At 34.7% G+C, this 16,905-nt stretch overlaps 1 protein-coding gene across 3 annotated transcripts in view; it reads right to left on the bottom strand.

Annotated features, from left to right (window-relative positions):
- Nucleotides 1-3,062: 3,062 nt before the first annotated feature.
- U2SURP (U2 snRNP associated SURP domain containing) overlaps nucleotides 3,063-16,905 on the bottom strand; it is a 45,505-nt gene continuing 31,662 nt past the window's right edge. For all 3 annotated transcript variants that reach the window (XM_077130318.1, XM_077130319.1, XM_077130320.1), the window contains 6 exons: nucleotides 16,728-16,794; nucleotides 13,306-13,465; nucleotides 9,110-9,220; nucleotides 6,681-6,799; nucleotides 5,198-5,374; nucleotides 3,063-4,043 (listed from right to left, as the gene is read on the bottom strand). In XM_077130318.1, the coding sequence (XP_076986433.1) occupies nucleotides 3,905-4,043; nucleotides 5,198-5,374; nucleotides 6,681-6,799; nucleotides 9,110-9,220; nucleotides 13,306-13,465; nucleotides 16,728-16,794 (773 nt within the window). In that variant the 3' untranslated portion in view covers nucleotides 3,063-3,904. The remainder of the gene's footprint in view (nucleotides 4,044-5,197; nucleotides 5,375-6,680; nucleotides 6,800-9,109; nucleotides 9,221-13,305; nucleotides 13,466-16,727; nucleotides 16,795-16,905) is intronic.

The raw sequence follows: 16,905 nt of genomic DNA, 5'->3' as shown, positions 1-16,905 counted from the left end.
TATAATCTTTATGTAGAAAAACTATAAAGTTAACAGTCTTATCTGGACTGGAGAGCAGGTCCACAGTAAGCTTAATTCTTACATCAAGAGTAACTAAATAATGGAATCAGCTCAACCGAAAGAAACTGTCTTGCTGTAGAATTTTCAGCTGAGCTGATTTCAACTACATTATCCTCATTTCTGAAAAGTTTTCTTTCCCGACATTTCAAATCACCAGAGATATGACAGAGAAGTTTTGCCTGTTGAAGTAAAAGGATAAAATATTAACACTCCACGCACAATTACATGTGAAAAAGAATCAGGACATTTCAACTACAGATCTACAAAACTATATAAATAGCCAATTATACATATAATCTTTACATTGACGCTCCATGAGGTGGCACTGAATAAACACTGAGGCATTGAATTTTCAATAAACGGAACATGGGTCACCTTGAACAGCAGCACATTCCCACCTTTTAGTCTATCATCCTAAGACTTTCCCTGGGATTTATATTTACGTACGTATTATTCAAGTCCTAGGAAGCTGATGACAAAATTTTTTTTAAATGTCCAAAGCATAATGGATTAAACACCCCTGACCATCTATTCTAAAACATGCATGTGCAATACAAAGAGATTAAGTAATTTGTAAATGTGAGCTTTTCCAAAGTCACATGTTCCTTTAGATACATATATAGTGTTGTCTTCACTGGTACCTGCACTGAATTCTTTGCAACCGACATTTCCTTTAAAATGTTAACAGAATAAAAAAACAAAAAAGCTCATTTCTTAAATGGACTGTCTTAGAGAAGTGGTACAACTTATTTTTAAAAGCAACTCTTTCTGCTGAATTCTAAAACTACAATGTCATGCTCATCAGAATAGATTGTTATTTTGGCAATACAGAGATTTTCTCCTATTTTTAATAAAAATCAACTACCAACTTGAATTTAGAATTTACACAATAATGTAGGCGAATGTGTGCAGAATATTCCAAAACAATCTAAACTTGATTGTGATTAGAATTTCTTAAAAACAGTTCAGGTCTTGAGAATTTTTAAGTTTGGGGGAAAAAAGAATAATTGGGATAGAAATCTCAGTGGTAAGCCCATATATAAATAGACAAATTAGGGCAGTGTATACTAATTTTTCCAAACTTTAGCAGAACAGTCAAGAGTATTCTGGGCCAAATAAAAGTATCCTTTTGATTAGGGTTTCCTAGTCGTTTCAGGTCTTTAATCTCTAACTTTCAACATGTTACATATCAGAAATCTCCATATACACTTATTAACAGTAGCAAGGAAATACAATATTAAAAAAAAAGATTCACAAGCATGGTTATTTTCAATCGTGTTTCTTTTCTCTCATCTGTAGAAGAGAGGGAGTAAAAATGGCATTAAGATAGTAAAGAGTCCTTGTGTATAAATGTTAGGTTGCATGGAAAAGAAGGTAAGCAACCCCCTGGAAGAGGTAAACAACAGAGGACTCGTCTTATGCGTCTTACGCGTGGCTGTGGTAGGGGCAGGATCTGTAATAGAGGTGGAACAGGTTAGTCCTGTTAACGAAGGTTATGCATATAAAATTTTAGTTAACCCGTAGGAATTTTACTATGCAATTTAGTGTTCTTCTTTAAATGGGACACAAATGAGTAATATGTGATTATAAAAATATGGCAGAATATCTCCCCTATCAAAATTCACCAGTTTCTGATCCCATTAAATTTTCATTGAATTTATAGGGAAATAAGCAGGATTACTAGATATTTCCTCAGAAAGTTAAACTACAAATAACCTATATATACCAATACCATTTGCAATTCAAGAAAAAAATTCAATATTATCTAATATATTAACAAATTTCACAGAAAATACATTCTATTAGGTCTAAGCAATCCTCTCTCCACCCCCCCCGGCCCCCCGCCAAAAGTAAGCCAGTCCTATCCCACTGTAAGATAAACTGTGATAGTTCTACCTGGAGCCTGATAAAAAGAACTGCTAAATTCCTTTGCAGCAGGAAAAATATTACAAATAAGCACTCAAAAGAGACCGAACATTTTCTATTCACTCCTACTTCTTCCAGGATATTTTTGGAGAGAAAGAAATAAAGCACTCCTTGCAACTTGACTAGCAAAATCATTACCTACTAAGTCTGTACTAGATACCGGTGAACGATGGAATGCCAAAATCATCAGCAACTCAATGCTACTCCTAGCTTGGCATAGAAAGGTAGCTTATTTAAATTCCATTCTCCCAGGGAATGAAGAAGGGGAGGTAATATTACATTAAAAATAGGTATATTTAATAAGGTTTTAAAAAAAATTAGCACCAAATGTTCATGTTTAATTATCCTGAGCAACTTTTAGGAATTAACATTTCCTAACAAAATGAACAAGAGAGTGATGAAGAGAAAACTACTCAAAAAAATTTGCATGTCAATAAGAACCTTTAAGTAAAAGTATCCGACTGACTCATTTCCAAAGCCACTGCAGGTTTGCCTAGTTTGGGAGCAGCACTCCATGCTCAGCTAATATATATCCTCCCCAATCATGGGTACAGTTTGTCTTATTTTGTGACTAGGCAAGATTAAGGAAAACAAGCTGAAAATCTATTTTTAGAAAGCCACCTAAACAAACAATCCATTATTATTAGAATAGTTTTCTACTTAAATAGGAAAAAAAAATCATCAAATTACTGTACAACTATACCTAAATGAGGAATTGAAAGTAAGATTCACAAATAGTAGTATCAGTGCAAGTCTACATACCCTTTATTACATTATGTTTACAGAAATGTTATGGTCAACATATCACACATTTCTTCTTCATACTGCAGCAGTGTCATTCCCACAGCAAAATCGACCTGAACTCTGCAAATGGTTTAATTCAACAATTTGCACTTTGAATTGACAGACCACTGGATGTTAAGATTCCTGAAAACCATTTTATTTTTTTAATTACTTAAAGGAATATTTAAAACCAAATCATTTTCAAAAACTAAGGTGAAACTTACACAAATGCTCTGATACCAGATAGAGAGGACTATGGAGGCAACCATCATACAAAACAATCTACAGCCAAATCTTGTTAGAAAAGTTCTTTAATAAATAAAATTCTTTTTCAGGATAGAAGAGGAAATCAAAAGATAGACATTAAAGTTTTTTCTAAAAATAAGGGGTTGCTCATGGTTGAGTGTACTGAAATCATATTGCTTTGTAAAAAGAAAGTTTTACCTAGGCATTCCATTAACAAAACACCAGACCATATCCACCTAGTATTTTGATCTCTGGGTGCAGGTATTACCCAAGCGAATCTTACTGAAGAAATTAGTGGGCAAACCTACCAAGCAGGAGTCTCAGTCCCTTAAATTTGACAGTCTTCTTAGTAAACATAAAAGTTTAGCTACTTGAACATTGGAGCCTGTAAAGTGCATTATGTATAAGAAACACAATGGTAGTGCCAAACTCACTTAGATTTTAAGGGACTTGCTGTCACCAGTGGGGCAAAAAAACAACATTATAGTTTTCTGTTCAGATTTTATTTGAAATCTAATTCAAATTGTCAAAGCTACAAAAGGGGGGAAGACATCTGTATTATTTTTTCTAAGTCACAACATCCTAAAACAAAATACTACTACTGCCAGCAGATCCATTATACACATTCCTGATGAAATTCATTTAGCACAATAAAAATTTCATCTTGAGAAACAGCCACAATGAAAGTAATCTGTACAATATAAAACAATGACAGGTCTACAGATGCAGTTACTTGTGAGTTTACACATGCATTCACAAACAGACAAAAAAAACCCCAGGAATGCTTTTTCATTTGATTTTTTTTTTTGTTAAAAAACAGACTGTTCAGGCACAAAACAAAATCGCATTTCCAATAAGTGACAGCATCGTGAAAACTGTGAACACTATGTCAGTGTTTGTTCTTCTTCGACTTTTTATGAGGCCTGTGCGGAGACCGGGACTGGGATCTGGATTTCTTCCCTGACTTCTTGGGGGACCTAGACCGCGACCGCCTGGACCTCTTAGGGGTTCTCGAACCAGACGGTGATCTGAGAAAACAGACAGACAGGAGCCAATTTATCCAAGCATTCATACGGTCAAAACTGATTATCCTTACACTTATCTCAGATCATCTTTTTAACAGAATACAATCAAGTCACTAAAACAAATCAGGCTGCAATACTTCTCAAATTCTGCCTATTGTACACAACACAAGGATTTATTTTGTACTTACTACGCACTGCATGAGTGATCAGTAGAGCACTTTTTAAGAAAGATTTCTATGCTTTAATACTGATCTACTGCTAGATAATCTCTAGACGAGGAAGAGGGAATTTTTGCATTTTTATTATGTTTCCCAGATTTCTGATACACTTCAAAGTTTGAACCTCTAAACTATAAGATAAAGTTCAAAACTGGCTTCTAAGATCATTCACAAAATTTAAAAAACACACCAGCTTTGCAGCCTGCCTATTACCTTGAGGGCAAAAAGCAACTACTACAATATCGATCAAAAGCATCATTTAAGATTGCACAGAGTAAGTACTAACCATGAAGGTTATAAAATAAATAATATATAAAATAGCAAGTACCATTTAGAAAAGAAGAAATTTATCTATTTGATAAGGATTTTACTAAAAACAGTCACAATGATCAAGCTCTAGTATATAAAGCAGTTTTCAACTCTCAGGTAAATTCTATGTAACATCAGATAAATAAAACACTTCTGAACCACTTTTCTGGAACTAAGGAAAAAAGTATATAAAATACCAAATTACATACTGAAGAGATGGTATTTATGGTATTTACTTCCACAAATCTCTGCCCATGAACTTGCTAACAAGATTGCTGTGAAAAAAAAATTTTATTTTTCTTTCAGTTTTGGCAAAGTCAAATAATATTCTATGGAAACTAAAGAACAGAAAGAAAAGTAAAGCAGCTACCGTGTACCATATGAAACACTAACTATGATGTTTAAAATTCTTGGCTGGTCTTTACTTGCTGGAAAGACTTCTTGTGCTTAGTCGTGAGAGAGACTAGGGGTATGTGGAAGGGGGATGAGAAAGAATAATCTAAAATGAAAGTGTATACTTTGGTTTTCTAAAATCCTTTAAAAACACAGCTGCCAACCAAACTATTTTCAACAGCTGGTAGAATGACAAGGAAACTAGCATATGAAATATTACATAAGGCTTGCACCTACCTTTTGGCCTTTTTGCTAACGTCTCTGGGAGAGTCTTTGTGAGACGACCTGGACCGAGAGCTCTCTTTATGGGATCTTTCTGAGCGTTCTGATCGCTCCGATTTCGGCGATGGGGATTTCACTCGTCTACCACTACTACTGCGAGATGGGCTGGGGGAGGTACTGTGTCGCCTTTTCCTATGGAACAAAGGCCCCCAACATGCCATTTGTGAGCAAAGGATCAGGCATTCTTTTTTTTTTTTTCGACATGGACAAGTCCAGGAATCGAACCCGGGTCTCCTGCACAGCAGGGGAGAACGTCACCACAGAGCCACAGCTGCCCGCCCCAGGCACTCATTTTTTCCTACTAAATTTTAAGCCATTAATTGCTACGAGTTTATAGTAATTTTATTTTCCAATAACATTCAAAGCCCTTTGTACCAAGAACAAACAAGTTTTGAGGATAGATTAAGAGATAGAATGACTGAATTTAACTAACTTGAATTTTTTTTTTGCTTATTACAAAAAATATTACTTGGACAAACAACAAAATTTCATTAAGGTCTCTGGATTAGGTAATAATGTTGCTTTAATGTTAATTTCTTGACTTTAGATATTTTTATTGTGGCTATGTAAAAAATAATTTATTTTTAGGAAATTCACACTGACTGAAGTAGTAAGGGGTAAAGGGTCATCATGTTGACAAGTTATTCTTAAAGGTTCAGAGAGATAGAGACGGAAGATGAGGGAGGAGAGCGGAAGGAGAAAAGGTAACTGGGAATTCTATGTACTTTTCTTGCAACTTTTCTGTAAATCTGAAATTATGTCAAAATTTAAAAATAATAAAAGAAAAAAGTGATAGGTTTATTATTTAACCATTCAGCATAACTGTTATTTTTAACTATCTCTAGCTTGTCCAAGTGAACCTTTTTTTTTTACTTGCAATCCTTCCATTTCTTGTTAGGAAAACCTCACTTCTGTTAACTGAAGCAATTTTCTTTATTAAATCCGAGATTTAGAAACTGCAAAAGTAAGAGATAAAATCTGAAAGAGAAATACTTCAGAGTGAGGCCCAAGTCTCTATGGCCTACTTATATAATCCCCTCCAAGGTAAGACTGGGAGACTTAAATTTACAGGTAGCAGACTAGCTCCTGGAAGAAACACTTCTATTATAGACAACAAGGAAGATCCAGCAAGCTACTTTGTTATTTAAGCCTCAAGTTTGATACCTAAAACTGTAACTGAATTCCTGCACGGAACCTTAAGACTAAGGATACCATCTGAACCATACAAAGGGATGATGCCCCAGTTAACTAAGCCAAGTACCAACTAAGTGCCCCGTTTCTCAACTAATTATTCTGCCTTTTGCAGGCAGAAGCCAAACATGTTTATGACGAAAAAATACTTTTCTAAATTGCTGGCAGTGATGAGAAAATATTAAAAATAAAACACCATGCCGAATCTTGAAACCAGTATATGCATTAAACATGAACGATCGTATACCTCTCTTTCCTCGTTGGAGTACACTCATCCTTTTCTTTCTTGTCTTTAGATCGAGATTCCAATTTTTCTTTATCCTTCTTGTCTCTTTCTCGTTCTCTTTCTAATTCTTTCTCTTTTTCCTATTTTTTTAAAAGGAAGAATATTTAGCTGTTTAAAAATGCCGAACTAGGTTAATTTCTTTTATATAACAGCATTTTCTCTGAAGATTAAGATCACTACTTAAGGAACAACACCATTGCAACAACAACAACACAACAAACTCAGTCTTCCAGGAAAAGCGGTCATTTCTTCTACCTATACTGAAGAGCGGTCAGTGAAAACAGTGGTAACAGAAAAACATTTACTGAGCACAGGTCAAGCAATGTGGTAAACACCTTTCTACCCACTATTCCAAGTAAACCTTCACAACACCCCTAGGAGTAGCACTACTATCCACATTCCAGAGATGAGAAAAGAGGCTGGGAAAGGCTGAGCACCACCTCCACGGGTCACACACAGAGTAAACGGTGCAGGCAGGATTTGAGCCCAAGCTCTAAAGTAGTTCAAGTTCTTAACTACTACCTACAGAACACCCCTCTCTAGCAAACAAAAGGGAAAAGATTTTTTAAAGCTAAGAATGCACTGACTTTTATGCCCCTGACTACAATAAAATACTCAGTAAAGAGCGACACAAACTGTATAGCAAGTTGATTTAATCAAAAGAGCTCACACCAAAGCTGAGGGAAATTATTACTCACAATAATCTTCTATTAGAAAACTGTAGCGAGGCACAAGAACCAGCTGTTTTGGAATTTTAAAACCCCAATCATAAAGATACAGACTAACTACATGACTATAAAACTGTACAAACCAGAAAAACAATTATCTGCTTATCCCGATATAACAATTGCCACTGCTCACCTGAAATTCTGATTTTTGATAATAGTATAATTAAAGGAGTGACTACAATGAAATCACAAAGCCAATTTAGCTCTTACTAATAGGAATTTAATTTCTCTATGATCTGTATGTACAAAAAAAAATATCCGAAAGCTGACTCTTAATAATTTTTGAAAGGGGGAAAAGAGGCAAGCAAACATTTTTTTCTGTAAAGGGCCAGATAGCAAACATTTTCTGATTTGCAGCCCACATACAATCTCTGTTGTAACTACTTAACTCTGCCATAGACTAAATATAAATGAATGGGCATGGCTATGTTCCAATAAGACTTTACAAAATCTAGCAACAGCCAGTCTACTATGTTTTCAAGAGAAACATCCTTCTTTCCAATTGCATCCCTCACTTTAAGCTTGCTACGATCACGATCACTAAGCATCTCAAGGCGCGTCTTCCATCTCCAAAGGGCCCCAATGTAGTCAGATAAGCAGCCTCTTTTAAATAATCTTTACATTCTTTCCAAATTTAAGTTACCACGTACAAATTTAAAATGTGATTCGGAGAAAGAGCCTTCCACCGGTGGTCTGTAGGATTCATTTTCAGGTTTAATAATTTTATAGGAATATTATAGTTAAAGACACTTAAAATATTTTAAACACTAATTCAATAACGAGTAAAAGTAAAAAATGGTAGCTATTATCTAATTTACAATGGCCCTGCAAAATCGGTATTCCAACCCAGTTTCACAGAGAGAAAAGGAGGCTTCAGTGACTTTGCAGCAGTACACAGCAGAGTGACACCAAGCCTTCTTAGGTCTGCATAACCACCAGTCACCATTCTGCTCCCCATTTCCAGTTCTGTACCACTAACAGCTTTACAGTGATGGTGAGCACTCTTCAAGTATTTCTCTATTTCTCTCTTCATATATAATCAATGATTTTCTGATAGTCATGACACAGGCAAAATTAAAAACAGTCCCAACCAAATTATTGGGTTCCTTCAACAACTGACATGTGGAGTTCTTGGTTCTAAAATCCTCCCCAGACTCCTACATATGTCTCTATTTATGTGAATAACACAGGTCCCTTAAAAGTTTAGAATTCATCAATGAGGTATTTTATCCTATGCTATCCCTACTTGGAAATAATGGGAAAGGAGTCCTAAATGAACTTCCAAGCCCCAGAGCGTCCCAAACCCCAAATCTCTCTCTTTGTGCCACTTCTCAGAGTTGTTGTTGTCTCACTGTCACAAACAAAAGACGCTGTCAGGTCTTCTAGTTTTGAAAGCATGCTTTCAGCAGAATTAAACCTCTAGTTTAGAAGTAATATCCAGGATAAAATGGTACAGTGTTGTCCTAAGAACCTCTTTTCAAGTTGAAACAGCACTAAAACATCAAATTTCAAATGTTTTTATTTATCTACCAATATTCAGCATTCACAATCAAGGGATATAACCTGGAATATATGTTTCCTTAAAGAAAAGTATCAAATAGTCTAGATAGGCAATCAAATAATTCTATCAAATGGGTATTACTGAGTATAGTTATTCCTTACTCGTTGAAGAAGTTTATCTCTGTAGTGTTCTACTTGCTCCTGAAAGCTTTGACCTGGTTTTTTAGGTCTTTTTCCAGATTCCAATTCATCCTGAAACTTCATAACTTTAAGCTGTGAAATAAGACAATTATGTAAATATTATCATCGCTACAGCTTTAAAAAAAAATCAAATTAAGCAATATTTTGCTTCCTTAAAAAAAAAAATCCTCTTCTTTGAAACAAATGTGTATTAAGAAATACAATTACAACAAAACAGTAACTAATTAGGACTCAGTAAAAATAAAATTTCAACATAAAACTGTTATCTGAAGACCACCTGTCCGTCAAATCTGTGTAGACGTCAGGTGATGAGGTGTGACCCACACACTGCACAGCCGCAGCAGTGCATAAAGACTACGGTGTGTTACACACTCCCTTAAGAGCCGATTTACTCTCTCTACACAGTGATGAGGAATGTAGTGCCTGCTTTTCCGAATTAGAAAGACAAGGTTGATAAAGGCAAGCTCACTGCCAGAGGATACAACAGCCAACGAAGGCGAAGAGAAGAGAATTTTTTTTAAAAAAAGGAGTATTCTGGTCGCAGCCCAGGTACGACCAAACACAAAGTTGCCTATCTCAAGGTTTCACTCTATTGCGCCTCAAAAGAGGGTATAAAGACACGAAGAAAAGGTTAAATCATATTCGGAATGTACTTTTAAAGACAAGAAAGGTGTATATACAAACAAAAAAGGCCAGAAAAAATTTACAATTTCCTTTTTTAGAATTTATCCAATGGAATACTCATATGTGCACTGCTTATATGTACAAGAATATTCATTATAACATTGTTTATAAAAGAAAGAAGACTACTAAATCTACTGATGCATCAACAGATTGCTGGTTAATAAAATAAACACATACATGCAATGCAAAGATAAAGACCTGAAAGCATATCAAAAAAACTGGGAAAATTAGTTACAGGGAGAGAAAAAGACCGGAGAGGGTGAAAGACATTTACTTTTTATTCTACAACTTTTACTATTTCCTTTCCTTTTTTTTTTTAATTAATATGTATTCATGATTTATCTTGAACTTAAAAATGAAGGTTTCATAAAATGGTCAAAATAAAAATTATTTGGAGGCTCAAGGGAATGAGCTTAAATTATATAAGAAATTTATGAAGATGAGAATAATTCCTTCCTCAACTAAAAAAGTAGTTAATAAGGTGAAAGAACATGAGAACTCAGAGGATGCTGGAGGAGGTGGAAAGCACATGAATCCTAATTGGTACCGCTGAGTTACTGTCCCAAACCTGTCCCATCTTGTTTCACCTAAAAGGAGGGGAGAAAACATTCTTATCTAATGGGATTATTGTTGATAATCTTACCCAATTTTATCCAAACGTTAATATGTCCCTTAAATTGACTAAATGCTACTACAGCATTTTATATTTAAGGAACAGGACTTCATTTGTTTTAGGCCTTTTATTCTTCACTACAAATGGGAATTTCACAACAGAATGGAAATGAAAGCTAAAAAACTTTTTCTCATTCAAAATGGTATTTCTATTATGTTTTACTTCATGAACATTTCTTATGTTTTATTTTTGCCCGTTTTCTAACTCTACTTCTATAATCAGTCTTTCAACATCAGAATTTTCAGGTGTTCTCTCTTCTCTTTCAAAACTCTTAAGTTTTGAAAGAAAATGAAATTCGCATTTTCATTAATTTATTATTTATTTAATGGTCCTCCAATAAAACAGCACTCAATGAATCATAAATTTAGATGGTGGTATTCAAAATTTAGAGACAGAGAATTAAAACAGGAAAAGCATGGAATAAAACTCACGAATACTGATTTTAGGCCAAATTTGCCACTAGTTATAGAAGATCAGATAATTCCAAGATGAAGCTATGACCTACATTTTAAAACTGGGATGTGGCCCACAGTCTAAATCCCAGGAGAGCAACTAAAGTAGTGAAAGGCAGGGCCTGAGAGTAGAAAAAGCAACTGCTGAATGAAAAACACGAAGTATGGACATATACTTGCAGAGAGTGTGCAGAGAGTGTGGGTGTGCAACTGTACAACAGAGACATGTACACATAAAGTATGGAAACAATGTTCATAAACACACCTAAGTTAACAAAAAGCTAAATTAGGTAGTTTTCTTTTCTTTACACAAAGAAATAGAGCATTTACAAACAGTCTGTTTTGGTGTTTAAAGAGAGTAACTTCAATTATCAAGAAAATATATCTTCATTGAATTCAGTCTGTTTTTTACTCTAATAGTTTAATCACTCTGTAAGGCAAGGATTCTTAGTACGGCAAGAAAGAATAAAGAAAACAGCTTACACAGCTTGAAATGGCCCAAGAGAAACAGTGCTGACACATAACTGGCATTCAAAAATACTTGTTTAGTAAACGGACAGAGTATCAGAAGTCACTCTCATGAGTAATCTTTGAGGTTCTAAACTGACTGCATTACTGTAAGCATTTACCGGGAATATTTTATAATGTTGGGAGCAAGGGATGAGGAGGGTTCCCATCACAAAATCCTGCTCTTCTTTGTAGAGCAATGCCATCAAGATCACATAACACATTCCCAGAAATGTTTCACATTACAGACAACTCAATAAAATGGCACATTCAACTTGTTTGCAACTCTACAGGATGATATGGAGAGAGAATCCACAAATGCTGAATTGAAAGGTGAAAAAAAAGGTAAGAGAGCTGTGGCTTACTTGGGTGTGCCAGTCTGGACTAGCTGTCCACCTACCCCCAAATGCCATGTTTGGTCCCAAAGGACTTAAAGGGCACATGAGAGCAATACCCTGGCCTGGGCACCTCCTGCCATGGTCCCTGACCACAGAATGACACCCAAGGCAGGGACCTAGTCGTCACAGAGCCCACACACACAAAGCGGACCCCAGGTGAAAAGAGGGTCTTGCCGCAGAACTATTGGCAAGTTGGGCAAGCTCCCAGCCCAGTCCCTGACAGCTACTGCACCTCAGTGAAAATTTAGGTGTTTTTCATTACTGACCCCACCTGACTCTGTGTGGTGGAATTCCCTAATGTAAAGGTTACCAGAGGTAGAAAAGCCACGCAGAAAAGGAGAAAAACTGAACCACTGTAACGAGAAGTATACCCAGGACTGAAAACTGTAGTCACAGAGGCACTGAGTGTGGGAGAACAGTAACACATCACAAAGGCAAGGAAAATTTGCATAAAAAGAAAGAACAGTCCAAGAATCCCAGAGACGCTACAGAGGAAAGGAAATTCTCTCCCGGAGGGGAAACAGTCGCACACAGTAGGGTAATCTTAAAAGTTACTGTGCATGCCCAGGACAAGAGGTAGAAACCCTGTGAAAATTCGAACTGTTAAATATGGGCTGTTTAATGGGTCAATATAAACTGGATCAAGTGTTGCAGAAGAGCCTTACTATACAGCCAACCTACAATAAAACTCTAGGCAAGAGGGAGAAACAGACTTCCAGCGTTAGCACATCAAAATAATCAAATGCTCAGATATCAACAAAAGATCGCAAGCCACACAAAGAAAGAGGAAGAAATGGCTCACTCAAGGGAATAAATTCTTAAAATAAACCGGCTGTAAAAAAATGTAAACATAACCTGAACATGCCAGAAAATAATTTTACTTGTTCCTATAGTATATTGTATATACCATGTACAATGAAATACAACTCAAAATGTAAATGAATTTCATACATGAGCAGATATAATCTATTCATTAAAATCAATTTCTTCACTTTTAAATACACTATCATTTATCAGTTTCGACTTTCATTAATTCAATAAATACCCAGAAGCAAAGAGTATATTTGCCAGGCACAGGAGACACATGATAAACAAAACACACATGATCCTTTCCTCTCATGGAAATCACAGCCTAGTGGGAAGACAGATATTAAATAAAGAAAAATAAAATACATTAAAAAAAAATCCCACTATATTTATATATATATATATAAAATCACACAACAAATGTAAAATCACAACAGAGGTAAACCAGGGAGAAGTGAGAAAGTCCAGAAGGGTAAGGAAAGGTGACCATGAGAGAGGCCAGGAGAGGCCTGCAGGAAGAGCTGACTGGCATGGAAGATCAAGTACAAAGGTGTGATGCCAACAGGGAGCCTAGAATGACGACAAAAGTGAAGAAAAGCCAATGGAGCTCAGTTTAAATTTCCTTATAACACTAACCTCAATTTCACGAAGTTTAGCTCGTTTCTCCTCACTCATTTCAGAGTACTTAGAGAACTTGGACTCGGTCATTTCTTCTTTGATTGGATTAGAGTACAGGTGATGTTCTTCAGATTTGGAACTCTGAGTATCTTCTTCATCTTCACTTTCTTCTTCTTGGCTTTAAGAATAAAGCAGAATATAGTGGGTCATGGAAAAAAGCAAAAAGTCTCATCTTACACTCTGGATATTCTGTTTTTCATAGCCTTAAAGCTTAAATGTTAGCAAAGCAGAAAAAGACAATTCACTAAAACTTTTTTTGGCAAACTATTTGATCAAATCATATTTTAAAGACATATCTGTAAAATTCCTGGTTTCTCCAGAGAAAAAGTGAGCTTTAACATGACACTTCAAATAAATTCCATTCATATCAATGTTATCTGTGTGCCTTTCATTCTGCAGTAAACTCTCCTTGTAGAATTAATTGAAATCAATTATCAATCCAACGATTTCTGCAGACTTCACATTTCAGAGTAGTGCCACGAAGCTTAAAGTTTGAAAAGCCAAAGTTTACCCTTCCTTCAGCAGAGCCTATCAACTAGAAGACACAAGCTTGAGGCACATAGGGTTACCGTGAAACAATAAAGACCTTGTCTGCTAAACACAAAACACAGACATCCTAGAATAAAGCAAGATGTACATTTTAAATATGAGCACACACTAGTATTCATTGTTAGATTTGATGTTTACATCTGTATTGGTTCTAAGTCAAACAAGAACATCACTAAAATACTTCACAAACTTCATATTCTGGGTCCCACAATCATTTACACCGTATTTAGTTACAATTCTACACAATATTTAGGTCAGGAAGAAAAATTCAGCGAAACATACAACTCTATATTTCTTCTGGAAGAATCTGTTAAGACCTTCCTAAATATAGTTCTGAGTTAATTTTTAAAAACAAAGGATTCTTTCTTTTATGGTGGAAAAATTTTTTACAATTGTTACTGATACTTTAAAATGGCTCAAGTGTGTATATGTGTATGTTAACAGGAATGTTTACTGAAAAATCATTCTGGAAGGGACTTATCAAATCGTGGTACCCACACAATGAAAATTACTTAAATTCCACCCTATTTTACATTTTTACAATTTTTTTAACATTTCTTGGTAAACATCTCTGTACATTTTGAATGTCTGCTTTCAATCATAGATGACTACAGAGCAGATAAATATATGGATTGACAGAGAATAATACCCATGACATTTGGGTGAAAAACATGGGTCAAAGAACAGTATTACAATATTATATCATTTATGCTTACAGATATGCATACTTATAGATCTAGAAAAGATGTGGGTGGCTAGATATCAAACAACCATTTTTTTAAAAAATTTTTAAACTATTTTTTTTGATCACTAAAAATATAAACATCATACACTCTCTATTACAATTTTTCAAGGCCTGAGCAATCTGTTTTAGTTGGGTTTGGTCTTCATTCGTGGTTACTAGTTCTAGGTTCAGACCTCATCAACAGTTTCTTCTTCCTCTTCTCTTCAAGAAATGGAAACTCAAGAGTCTAAATCCATACATACTTCATTACAAATGAAACTGCTTTTTAAACATTTTCTCTGATGTCAGTAATACAATTTTTTTAAATCACTTTTCTGACACAAATGCATTAATTACTAGCTATAAAAAGCATCCTAAGTAAAAAGGGATTTTGAATTTAGCCACTAGAGAGTAGTAGTGAGACAAGAAATTTCAAGGATGGAGAAGTTGTGTGTGAAGAAGTATACTGTCCTTTACTCCCTTTAGATCTCTCCAGAAATAACAACTTCAAAAACAGAGCAATTTCGGCGCTTGCCCATGCCAAAAAAAAAAAAGCCATTTTAGTTAAAAATAAAACTGTAAGACATCCTGGACTTTTGTACTATTTGCATAAATACAGTAATTATTTTGTTTTTCTAGGAAAACCATTACCAAATTTGGAGCAAATCAGAATGGAAATGCTTTTACATTCTGGTCAGCTCCTTTTACATCATCCATCTATCTGCATGTTTGGTTTCAAATTCTTTGCTTTTGAAATTTATTTGATGTTTCTAAGAAAATTCAAAAATATAAATGACTTTTCTAGTGTTTCATGTCTCACTGTATAGATTCATTATTATGCTAATGTCAACTGCATTCAAATTCCAAACACGAATACAAATATCAAATTTATGAAAAAAGGAATACTTTTAGAAACAAAACCAATTAGACAATATTTTGAGTTCTGCAATAGCAATTCAGAAAAGTAAATACTTTTCTACCCTTTTTCCCCCTCCGAAATTAAATTATTATTATAAGTACATACACTTACTTTAAAGAGTATTTCTAAAATGGTGAGAGATATCTTAATGACAAAATCAAGGACATAAAGGTTAACAGAAATCCTATTTTAAAGAAAACTGAACAGAACTGTTCCCAATTCCTGTACACTTAAAAATAGCTTCAGAAGACAGTTATTCTGATTAGCAAGTTGCAACCACAGTTTGTTCTGATCACACTGACACTTTGGGGAAGACATCCTCATTTGCCAGATTTTCCTCAACAAATCAAACTGTATTTCCACAAACAGTGACCACATTTCCTTACCAATCTAAATGCTACTAATAGCCATTTATTGAATCCACATAAATATCCAACTATATTGGGATAAATTCAATTTTTTTGCTTTACTCATGCTTTTATTTGAGAATAAGAGAGGAATAGAAACCCCCGCTTTGTGTTCTTGATGCCATTCTCTTTCCCTATATGAAAAACCAACTCCTTTGCAACAATTTAAGAAAGTATCAATGCTATCTAAAAACTAAGAATAAAAACTTACAGGAAAATTTGGTATCAGTGTTTCCTATAATTGCATTCAGTGTAAAATGAAAAATTAATTTTGGGTGATTACCAAAGAGCAAAAATCAATATTATAATCTTTCTATATTCTTTATTCTATATTCTTTATTCATTCTCAGTTCTTACAAAGATTTTATGTTTGAATAACTACAGAATGGTCCTAATACAATATTTCTCTTAACGTTATACACTTGAAGAGACAAAGAGCATGATCTTCCCACTTGCATTTTAAAAATCACTTTCTGTGGAGTCCAAAATAATATTCAATGACAAAAATTTGAAACAAACGTGGCTGACCAATTAGCATCTAAACAGTGAGAATGCATAACCTAATACAGAAAATAAACTCAAAGCAAGGCGAAACTAGATGCATTAAGACCAGAAACCAAAAGCTCTTTACTCACTGGAAAAACAATGAGGAACTACAAATGATCCTCTTACAAGATTTTTTAATAGTGAAGTTTTCCTCTTCACTATTATTTCGAACATACTTCTTAATGAAAAAGTGTATGCACAAGTAACTGAGTATATTTGAAACTTTAATTCTTACTTTTGATTTTCTTCTTCTTCTGATTCTTCATGCTGGTCAAATAACTCCCATTTAGAAGTTGTTACAGCTAAATGGAAGGGGAAAAGGACGTAATTTCATAAGGTTAATGAGCATTTTTGCAGCAGCATAGAAACCTAGCTTTAGAATTCAAAGTTTATATTACAGAAATTATCTATGT

Source organism: Tamandua tetradactyla, chromosome 15, assembly GCF_023851605.1.
Source record: "Tamandua tetradactyla isolate mTamTet1 chromosome 15, mTamTet1.pri, whole genome shotgun sequence".
NCBI lineage: Eukaryota > Metazoa > Chordata > Mammalia > Pilosa > Myrmecophagidae > Tamandua > Tamandua tetradactyla.
The sequence above is the reverse complement of the archived record's forward strand: the minus strand, read 5'-3'. Positions and strand labels throughout refer to the sequence as shown.